Source organism: Triplophysa dalaica, chromosome 23, assembly GCF_015846415.1.
Source record: "Triplophysa dalaica isolate WHDGS20190420 chromosome 23, ASM1584641v1, whole genome shotgun sequence".
Lineage (NCBI taxonomy): Eukaryota > Metazoa > Chordata > Actinopteri > Cypriniformes > Nemacheilidae > Triplophysa > Triplophysa dalaica.
In genome coordinates, this window is record NC_079564.1 from 5,873,263 (window position 1) to 5,884,626 (window position 11,364).

Consider the following 11,364-nt stretch of genomic DNA (forward strand, 5'->3'; position numbering starts at 1 on the left):
ATATGTACTGTGAATAGCTCTATAGACATCAACTGAAAGGAATTGGGCGGTGATGTCTTCGTAACCTTTTCATCCCTTTGTAGGGAGGAGGTTCCCAAGACAAGTATTTCTGGCTTTGTCAATGTGCAGCTACTGCTATGCACATTGTCTTTTATTATAATCTTAATCCAAAACAAATAATTATTCGACAGTTTTAGGGTTATGTGAACTGCTGCCTCAACAAAAGATGATGGACAGACAGTCTGTCATTCAAAGGCAGTAAGGGTTCATTTTGGCAGCTCTGCCTGCCACCTCTCACTGTTTACACTATATATATATTCCTAGAGGTTGGATATCATGTTTAAGTAGAATTGTCGACAATTTAGTGCCACCTGTTTACTAATGCCTTTGTGCATTTAAGGATGTCAGATGCAATATAGGCTATGGCTGGACCTACTACATTTTTATATCATGACTAAAATGTGGTTAATCTAGTTCCCTGCCCTAAATTCTTGCCTGTACTGTTATGACACGTTCAGCCTTATCTCCATTTACAATAAGCACGTGTCTTATTTTACTGTTTTGTGATATACGTTTTAAACGTCATGGGTTGATCTAGACAGTTAGGAATTGAAGCATCAAAATGTCCAAATCTCTGGAGACATTTTTACAGTTGTCTTATATCCTTGTCGTTTCATCCATACATGTATTGATTGGTAAAAAAGATATGCTTATGGAGAATGTATAACTGAGCTTGTTCTGTATCTGACCAAGCATTTAAGCCTTTATTAAAATATCTATTTATATAATGAATTAGAAATTCGAGTGGATACCATTAATTTGAATCTCCTGTTAGGATAAAATATTGACAAAATATTTCTCCATTAGTTTAGCCTATCATCTCTTTGTTAACCCGGTTTAAACTAATTTTAAGTTTAACAAATTCCCGCCCTAATGTCCTTTGTTAAGTATGCAAATGGTAAGTGTGTATTTTCTCAAGGGCGAATGGCATGTTTCCTTCAGACGCTGCTAGTATCTGACTGTACACCTGTTGCCAGGTGTGAATAGGGCAGTTGATACACACGAGAGAGGAAACACCACAACACGCCATCGAGACTCACTATCGCAACTGGAGGTTTATGGGCATTTGGAATATCCATTACAACCCATGTTAACACTCTCACAACATCGATTTTAACACCTGGATCCCATCTAACAAGGCGGATATTCGGTTTTTTTTATATCTCAGGTATGAAAACGTATGCGGCTTTGTGCGTGCGTGCGGTGAATTATTATTTCACGAAGAACAGCACAAACACGTGTGTTTATGGGCTATTATTGTGTAAGGCTGTTTTTGGAATAAAATATTTTTAATGCACTTGAGCACTTGAAATCCTTGAGCTTACATACCTATGTATTTAATATTAATAATATCATAATGTAAAAATGCTGTAGTTGTGTTTAATATAGTAAATATTTAGTACGTTTTCTTTATCACTGTATTGTAAACCTTGCTATAGTAAAGGTTAAAGTATAGACTTCTCAATTTTCTATAGTTTATAGCCTACTACAGAATATTATAGCATACACTATAGCAATTATACTGTACTAGTATATACTATAATATGCTACCGTTTGCCATAGTTTACTATAGTAAATTCTATGTGGGATAGTTACCTTTAAAAATGTAAGTTAACACTTATAAAGTCATGAGAAATTTAAACCTAATTTATGCACAATAATAATAAAAATGCCTTCATACATCAAATGCTCTGAATCAAAAAGTGTTAGCGGTTTAGGATTAGCTGGCAACCAAAAAACGGGTGAAGAATAAAATGTTTTTAAGAAACACATACTTTGTAATGGCTTTAAATGAGTTTCAGACAGCAGATCCAACCAACCATGCTCATTCAACAAGTGGTTTAGTAAAACTCATCACATTCGTCCCTTTAAAGGTGTTTGTTTCGTCAGCAGGTGACTGATATGACCCATACACCAAAGAAAACGAAAGGCAATGAACTCACACAAGAACATCTCTCTCCTCCGGAAGTCAAATGGAGTGCAGAAGAACCAGAGGTGACTATCTGACATCTACAACAATGACTCATTTCTTAATGATGGCCTTTAGTAGATATTGGACAGTTTACTGTACTTTGTCCTGCAAAAGATTACCAGGAATGATTGTAAAACTCTAATGAAATCGATTGCTTAATATTATGAGGTTGACCGATGTAAAACATGTTGTTCCTGGATGAACGCTAAATGCTGATGTAGACCTGTAATACGTGTTTAGAATACAGGTTGGGATGTGCACCAAGAACATCTGCTGTAGAAGTTGACAATAAAGAATTCTTTATTCACTTGGAATTGCTTTGTATGTGTGACCTCACAGGTCCTTGTGGTGACTGGACAATGCATAACAACACCTCAGTCACCTGAAATGTTGCTTTATACAACGTATAAACAGAGGACTGACGAGTTTCGCAAGTTGTTTAAAGACGTGCCCGAGAAACTAATTGCAGGTATGGGTGATAGCTGGAGACAGGGAGGGGGAAAAACATGTTTTTAAATATACTTGGCATGTCTGTTGACAGGGCCATGTTTGTGTAACCATATTAGATATTATTTGAATGAAGTATCTCTTTCCTAGATTACACCTGTGCTGTGCAGAAGGATATCCTGTTACAAGGACGCCTCTACCTCACAGAAAACTGGTTATGCTTCTACAGTATGGTTTTTCGTGGAACAAAAGTGAGCTCTAAAATTATGATTCTGTGTACAGTTGACCTATTATACATGGCATGAGTTTTCTAAATATTTATTGCGAGGAAGAATTTACATTATTTAGGTGCTCTGCTATGGCAAAAAATGTGATTTTTACTTAGATCACATTGAATATGAAGGATATCACCTCAATGTCAAGAGAAAAGACAGCAAAATGGATACCAAATGCCATTCAGATCACTACAAATTCAGAGAAAGTGCGTATGCTCATATGGTACCATCAAACACGATTTCGACAAACAATTTAGAACCATTAGAAATAAATTGAACTTTTGTGTTGAATAAACATGTTTTTGTGATTCTCCGCAGCTGTTTTTCAGCTCTTTCTCGGCAAGGGAAAAAAGTTTCCTGTGGATATTTCGACTTTGGCAGAATATTTTACTGGAGAAGGTACTTCATTTGTTTTGTTTTTTTTGGTAACCACAATGTCATTGTTCACTCAAATTTTGTTCTTATCAAATGCACACTACGTGTGTGACCAGTTTATCTGTAGTTGATTGCAGTTTTCTAAACTACAAAATGTTGAAACACAAATAAGCTTAGAATAAAAACAAAAGAACCCTTCCCAAAACAACATAGAATATTTAATAAATTGAATCGTTGTAATGGGAATCAATTAAATGAAAGCTATAATGGTGTCTACCGGTATGATGAATGTTATGGCTGATGGTAACCAATAGAACACCATTAAATGTCCTAACATACTACAAATTTTTTGTAATGGTTTGAATTAAAGAACATGTTTCATAAAAGTATTTTAAATGGAAACCATTTGAAATGTTGTGATGGTTTCTCTTGGGTTCCTTTTTTTTGCAGTGTTCTATGTCTAAAACATATATAGCCTAGTCCAGTGGTTCTCAAATGGGGTACTGCAGGGGGTGTGTGAGAGAGACATTTAGGATTACATAATGAAAATCAACAATATGTGATAATAGTATTTTCATATAAAATCAGGACTATACAAAGATGCATAAAAAATAAAAGAATAAATTTAGATATAATAACTGTTTGACTCTCATTTCGCTGAATTTGAAGGTAAAATGTCTGGTCAAGGGGTACCTGGCTTGAAAAAATCATAAAAAGAGGTACTTAAGCCAAAAAAGTTTGAGAACCATTGGCCTAGTCTATATCTTAAAGACGGCACAAACTCATGTTTTATTTGGCATACTATGGTGGTTACTAATGTAACAAATTAATATCATGTGAGGAAAACAAAACAGAATACCCTAAAGACCCAAGGCAAGGGATATGCTTCAGTAAACAACCTAAATCAGTAGGGGACATGACAGCAAATAAATCTGTAGTTCATTGACCCCCCTAAAGGAGTGGCTTTCTTCAATGAAAATCCCTCTGAACAGAAACTCCTGCCTCGTTCTTGCATGTACTTACGGACTTAAAGGGAACATCTTAACAGAGATAAGATATAGTAACGTAGGGTCCTTTTAAAACAAATTGTGCTAAAGCACCAGGTGGCGCACTTGTGAATTTTATGGCGCTGAGCGAAGCGTCTTCCTGATTTCAGTCGGAGTTTTGTCGCGCAGGTTACTGGCGGTCAGCGGGCAGGTAAGACGCTAAAGTACTTTTCCTGTCCCACCATCACGTATTTATAAAGTTAACATACATTAATGCGTTTGATGCATGTAAAGTGAGCACAGATGGGTGGAGAAATGTTAAAGCGGTGTCAGTCCATAAAAAATAACTTTGTTTTGATTTGTGTATATGCTCGTTACCTACGGCCTTGTTTTTTTTTTAAGGATTTTTTCCATAGGATGCGGGTGTTTGTGAACGTTATATTTGCGGGAAACGTTAAAAGTTTTAAGTCGTTTTTTTGTTTTGGAGATTTCTTGGACGCTCGTTCGTGTCGTTTATTTACAAGTGCAGTCTGTACTAAAGTACAAACCCCGTGTTGCTATAGTGTCCGTCAAATACAATAGTCACCTTTGATACAACCGTGTAATCACTTGTTAACTGATTGTACGGAGGGCAGCTTTCCATATATCGTTTTATTTGGGTACAAAGTTACCCAGCAGGAACAGTAAGTACTGGATTTGTACTGGATCTATGCTTTTGAAGGCACTTCTGTTAACAACTCTTATTTTGTAACTTTCATGGTCTGGAGAACAGACGTTTGACTTCCTGGACAGGTTTTCAACCCTGCTTTGTGGAGCAGGTTAGGGCTGTTTCATGTGCATGTCCAGATGAATATCAGGATAGGAAGAGTTGGGTAAATTGTTTCAGCGTTTTATCAGACAAAGGCAAAAGATCAGGCGGAGTCGTGACATGGGAGTGTATGTTGCTCAATGGTGTTTTCCTCTATTGCAGAAACTGAGCAAATCTGAGCTGTTGCACATGGTCAAACAGCATTATGGCAATGACTTGGGGTTGAGTTATGATGACATGGAAAGATTCCAAACAGCAGCAGAAAGTGTCACGTCTACCCAGCCCAGGTTAACATCTTTACATCCTTGCGTTTTTGGAGAACGATTTCTATGGACAAGTGAGGATTTGGTTACTGGGTTTTCATGTGTCATACGTCTGTTTTAGTTTGAACATGCGCGGAGAGGATAACAACGGGAGGCCGGAAAGGCCCACTTCGCTTCGTCTTCCCCTGGGAGAGCTGAGTCCTTATGAGGCATCTACACCACAGGGAGATAATACTCAGTCTCCGATTGGACTTCAAAACACGCTGTCTGTAAATGGGGTACGTCAGAACAAATAATAACACAATCGAAGGTGAAGTTTGTGTTATTTAAAATGCCAAACATTGCTCAACAGGACGACACACTCAGTCCCCCGTCCCGTCAACGCAGTCCAAATCTGTCATTGAACCGTTCTGGGTCCGATCGAGTTTCTAAACGTTCCTCTCTGTCTCTGGATTTGAATGCCAATGAGGATCAGCACTCAGATAACAGCAGATCTGAAAGCCTGGAAGAGGGTGAGTGTTTGAGGTTTTTTGTATGGGTCTGTGTGTGGACGGCTTTGTTTACATCTGTGTTTTTGTTGTGTCCTGTCTTGTAGTGGAGGAACGTGAGACTCCGTCTCCAGTATCTCAGGGAAGGCTATTTGTGAACAAGGTCTTTCACATCAGCGCAGAGAAAATGTTCGAACTCCTCTTCACTGATTCCAATTTTGTTCGGAGGTTTATGGACATTAGGAAGATCACGGGTATGTATTTCTCTGTAACATAATTGACTTATGATCAAACCCACACAAATTTTGCACCTGTAAAATATACCTTCCATGAATTTTGGGTTGTAATAATACTGATAAATAGGATTGTCGCGGTACCAACATATCTTACAATGCTATACCTTATGAAATATCACGATACCAAGTAGTTTTGCCATCCTGTGTCATGTTCATAATTAAAATCTACAAAATAGACCAAAACCATGTTGCATTTAGTGAACTTTATTGTACTGTACACTACAATATTTGTATTATTAATTGTAGTAATTGGATACTTTAAGCAAATACTGTACTCTGGTAAGATTTAAAAACACTACTGCCTAGTAATTTTAGCCACGTTTACTGTAGTAACTACTAAAAATGTTTTTTTTTTTAAAACATTGGAACTAATTCAATCAATGTGCCACAAATTGCACTTATAGCAATGCTTATAAAGGAAAATGTTAGGCTCACTTTAAATGTGACTAAAACGGCCAGTAGGTGGCGGCAATATTTGAGAGAATCATTCAATAAACTTGTTTTAAAAAGCTGATTCATTCAAGAAAAAAGCATGTGTCTTGATGAATGACTCCGAATCAATATCTCGTCCGAGTCGTCAAAACACGGATTCATTTAGGAGAGAAACACTGCAAAAAGACAGATGAAAATGTTCAAATGAATGTTAATGCGCATATGCAACAGTTACGGCACTACAATACTACCATTTAAAAAAACAGAGGGCCATCGCAGGAATTTTGAAGCTTTAGCATCGCGATGCTACCGTAGCACCGCTAGACCGTTCATCCCAACTAGTAAGTGGTGCACAGGCATGAGTACTTGCTGTTGCAAAATGCAACGCGCTACTGTATAGACTCCCAGATTGCAAAACCAAACCTCTTCAATGGACCGAAGAGAGCACACTCTTTTCATTAAGTTACATTGGTTCCCTATTGTCTCTCGCATTAAATTGAAAGCTCTGCGCTTGACCCCCACTGATTTGGCACCCACATATCTTCACTCGCTATTACAGACTAATGTACCCGCCAGATCCCTACAATCAACAAACAACGTCTTGAAGTGCCATCCCAAAAAAGGGAAAAGATCATTCTCACATACCTTCTCCGTATCTGTTCCACATTTGTGGAATGATCTGCCCGCTGCTACAAGATCAGCAGATTCTGTAGCCATCCTCATGAATCGGCTATAAATACATATCTTCTGTCAACACCTGACCGATTAATAGAGACTTCTATTTCATTTATTCCCTTTCTATCCTCAAAAACTAACCTTGCGTTGTATACTGTGGTAGGCTATATTTGACAAATTTTACTCAACTTATGCTTTTGTTTACCTTATGTTGTTTCAATTGCTTCTATTATTTACCTAATTTGTAAGTCGCTTTGGAAAAAAGTAATGCAATGTAAATGTAGTGATGAATGTCTGTGTTATGTCACAGGTATGACCTCTACCTCATGGCAAAAGGATTCCTCTGACTGTATGAAAAGGACTTTAAACTACACCATCACCATTAATAATCCCCTTGTGGGCAAATTCTCCACTGCCACAGAGTACCAGGTTAGTGGGTCAACAGCTGTATATCCCTGATTTCTGAGAGCATGTTACATGTTTGTTGATGATTGATATTCAAATAATTATTTGTTTATGTGCTTTAATAATTTGCTTAAAGGGGGGATGCAATGGCGTTTCATGTATTCTGACTTCTTTACAATGTTAAACGTGCTGTCTTTGCATGCTTGACATGGTAAGTTGTCAAAAAAAAGAGTTAGACGTATAACGTAGTATTTCGGATCTTGATACACTCCCCAAGCGTTCATGCAGAACATGAATATCTGTGTCGTAACAACTTTTCTTTGTCCCTTATTGGGCAATTATCCTGGAAAAGCACGCCCATGGCTAGGCGAAAGAAATATCCCACATGACAAGGGATAAGAACTGCATTCCATCAAAATTGGCTGCGATGCGTCAAGATTGGCCGCGCTGTGGGCCTGCAGCTGCAGCTTGTTACTCTTAAGTTTAAGTTTTGGAGCTGTCCATGTTTATCTGACTTACTGTGCTTTCACTCCGCCAGCAACAACCAACAACAAATCGAGGCGATGTCATTCATTTTAAAGGAGTCATATGACACGGCTAAAATAAATATCATCATTTGTTTGAGATGTAATGCAATGTGTATACATTATAGGTTTAAAAACGCTGTATTTTCCATATACCGTGCTTGTTTGAAGCGCGACAGTCATCGTTGAAGACAGGAAATGGGTGTGTCTAGCGACAAAGTTGAGATTTGCTCAACTTTATGTGAATGATGAGCGACTTTCGGAAGCGACTACTTATAGGAGTACAGCTCTCAGCTGTGCTTTATCCACATTGTGACTTGTCAGCTTTGTCACATACAATAATTTTAACAATAAAAGAAAGAGTTTAAAAAAATGTACTATATATAAGAAATGTAACTGTGCAATAGAAAGCTTTTGGGTCCCGTTATAAGTATTAATCTATTCAATGTGATTTTTTTAAACTGATCATAATTTTGTAATTCAAATTCCAAAAAATAGTAGCTTTTACATAAAAAATGCACTCAGGTAATACTGTAAATGTATTTAAATTATTTGTGGCTCGCTCAATGATTGTATGCGGCATATATTTTGTTGTCTTTGTGTTGTAGACACTATATAAAGAATCAAGGGAAGGTCAATACTACATGGTGGGTGCTGAGGTCTACACTCACGATGTTCCATATCATGATTACTTTTACACGCAGAATCGCTTCTGCATCATCAGTAACTCCAAACACAAGTGCAGACTCAGGTGAGCAGTATGTTTATATCTCTTAATCTGACTTCTTTCGCATTGACTCAAGTCCTGTATGTAATAGAGTCTGTGGAAGCAACTCTTGATTGTAATCCCCTATGTGCAGGATTTACACTGACGTGATATACAAGAAGCAGCCCTGGGGTCTTGTGAAGTCCTTTATTTCTAAAAACTCATGGAGTGGGATAGAAGACTACTTCAAACATCTTGGTTGGTATAATGTTTTTTATTCCGTGTAAAGGTGCAGTCACACTAGATTTAGGTGTTTTATTTGCTTCCATTTATTTAGGTTTGTGCAAAGAAAGTAGGTTGTATACCACTAATAGCATATGTCAGTTGGTTATTAAAATGCAGCTTTTGGATCCATTCCTAGCAAAGCTATCTTCTCCGTATAATTACCTAATTACAGCCAAGCCCCTGACCAGGGCTCTCAGATTAATGCCTTTTCCTCAATGCACATCCCAGAAGCGGAGCTTCTTGAGGAAGAGGCAGAGCTGATTCAAGGAAGTGGAGATGCTGGGAAGACGGGTGCTTTGCGTCGAAGGCGAAGGACCTACAGTCGCTCCCTACAGGAAATGAAACCGGGCAAGCAGTACAGCACAGACTCGGAACAGCAGAGAGGGGGCACCATGGGTATACATGTTTTTTAATACCTGAATTGATATCAAGTATGCATTGATGATGTTTGAATAATGATCTTCGAAATACTAATAACCAGGTTCTCATGAAGTCTGTAAATCTGACTGATTCACTTCAACATCTAACGTGCAGTTTATTTTCCAAGCATGCAAAAATGATACATTAAACTAACATCAAGAATATCTAAATTCATTTTATTTTATAGGTGCAGTGGATATGAAGAATGCACAAAGATGGAACATCACAACTATTGTCATTGGGATGAGTTTAATGTAAGGTTTCATTTAGTCGTTGTTAACTACGGTGGTGTCGAATTATCAAATACAACAAATATATAATGTGCTTGCCTTGAATGTGAATGTTTCATTGAAATAATGTGGTATTGTTTTTGGTCCTTTCAGTCTTTTTGTTCTGACGGCTCTAAACTTGGGGCTGTTCTTTAAACTTTGGGCCATGGAGGATGTTGCCCACCGTATGTATCTGAGCACCAAACACAGAATGAGGGAGAGAGCAGAATCCAGGTACCATTTTGTTTTATTTTGATAAAATGTGTTTCCCTTTCAGCCTAGCACTCACTGTTGTCTTCTTGCAGTTTGGAGTCTGACCTTGGGACAAGACAAGGTATGCCACACAGAGGTCGAGAGGAAGTTCGCTTATTGAGGACAGTGCTGCAAGATTCCATTAACCTTCTTGAACAGGTATGTTTGGGTAGCATGATGGGTTTTGCGATGCAATACAAAGTAAGATAAAGTAGGGCAGTTTAAAATGTAAAAATGTACATCATGTGTAGTGTCAAGTTTGGTCTAAGAGGTTTTGCTAACTCCTGTCTGCTTGTCCACAGCTACGTAGTTCTCTTGTGATGCTTCAACAGAACTTCCAGGTCTACAACAGAACTTCCTCTCAGCTTTAAATGGCATTTGGCATGATGACCTGGGAACACAAGGGTGTTCCTCCCCTGAGACCTGCCCTCCCTGTGGAGTGTTGTCATAGAGACTGTGCCCAAGAGCAGACACGTAACCATGTTCTATGTCTCTTTGCGCTTTAATGTTGTTGGTTGGATGTTTTTTTTTTCAAAGCTGGGAGGGGATCTTCACGCTGGCACACTGAAAGTTTTCTCCAGGATTTGTTCACTTTACCCTGGTGGCCTTAAAAGTGAGGGAGAAAAGCTATTCTGTGACTTTATATTGAACTGTAACGGCAAAACAGCAGACTAAAACAAACTCTGAGGATCATATTCTGTTTTTTAATTCTAATTTGTAGAATTGAGGATTTTATTGTGTAACGTGGGTTTTTATGGAGAATGTCAAAAAAGTAAGAATGGGTTTGAATGATGTGTAGTGAGATTTCAACAAGAAATTGTTTAAACTGCTTTCATACCACTTATGGTTCTTTTCAGGGACTGGATTTTCACTGTGGATAAAGTTTATTTATGGTGCGACCATGTTAATTCTGCACAGTGGGCACAGGGAAATTGTGTTAATTTATTGTAAGCGAATGTATATTCCAGCACAGATATGTTGTATATATTATTTCATATTGATTTAAGTTTTTCTTCTGAAATGTTTAATGCATTTTCCTGATACTATTTATAAATAAAATCCTTTGTTATAATTTTGTGAAGCTTGTTATTTTAGGGAAAATCTTTATGTAATTTTTACCTAATACTTGCAATCTTAATTTTGGATAAAATGGGGAATTTGGAGAAATTTCACAATATGGGTCAACTTTGTTCATCATTTTCACCATCACGTTATCCCAAACTGACACGAACTTTGATGAAAGTTACCCTTTTGTATTCTTTAAGGATTTTATTATGGGTCAAGCCCATATATTTATGAACTTGCCACAAATACAAATAGTCAGCATATATGTGGAGTTATCAATGATGCATGCGATCACGCAGAACACAGTGAAAACAGACACAATGTTACAGTTCGACCCCCTCCCGGCAGGTGCTTCCTCGCT

At 37.7% G+C, this 11,364-nt stretch overlaps 1 protein-coding gene across 2 annotated transcripts; it reads left to right on the plus strand.

Annotated features, from left to right (window-relative positions):
• Positions 1 to 1,051: 1,051 nt before the first annotated feature.
• Positions 1,052 to 11,010, plus strand: gramd1c (GRAM domain containing 1c). 2 transcript variants are annotated; one of them, XM_056739047.1, is made up of 18 exons: positions 1,052 to 1,228; positions 1,951 to 2,055; positions 2,372 to 2,501; positions 2,630 to 2,730; positions 2,865 to 2,960; positions 3,073 to 3,153; positions 5,086 to 5,210; positions 5,308 to 5,464; positions 5,539 to 5,698; positions 5,782 to 5,928; positions 7,388 to 7,506; positions 8,615 to 8,757; positions 8,867 to 8,970; positions 9,226 to 9,393; positions 9,605 to 9,671; positions 9,801 to 9,920; positions 9,992 to 10,097; positions 10,241 to 11,010. In XM_056739047.1, the coding sequence occupies exons 2-18, from the start codon at positions 1,963 to 1,965 to the stop codon at positions 10,307 to 10,309; spliced, it is 1,986 nt and encodes a 661-aa protein (XP_056595025.1). In that variant the 5' UTR covers positions 1,052 to 1,228; positions 1,951 to 1,962; the 3' UTR covers positions 10,310 to 11,010. The 2 variants fall into 2 exon arrangements, with proteins under 2 accessions (XP_056595025.1, XP_056595023.1); XM_056739045.1 differs by having other exon boundaries at positions 1,954 to 2,055.
• The last annotated feature ends 354 nt before the right edge of the window (positions 11,011 to 11,364 follow it).

Excerpts from the sequence above, each read along its gene's own strand:
- gramd1c (XM_056739047.1), top strand. The coding sequence starts at position 1,963 with ATGACCCATACACCAAAGAAAACGAAAGGCAATGAACTCACACAAGAA. Across the intron at positions 7,507-8,614 it reads CCACTGCCACAGAGTACCAG|ACACTATATAAAGAATCAAG; the intron begins GTTAGTGGGTCA and ends TTTGTGTTGTAG. Across the intron at positions 9,394-9,604 it reads GCAGAGAGGGGGCACCATGG|GTGCAGTGGATATGAAGAAT; the intron begins GTATACATGTTT and ends TTTATTTTATAG.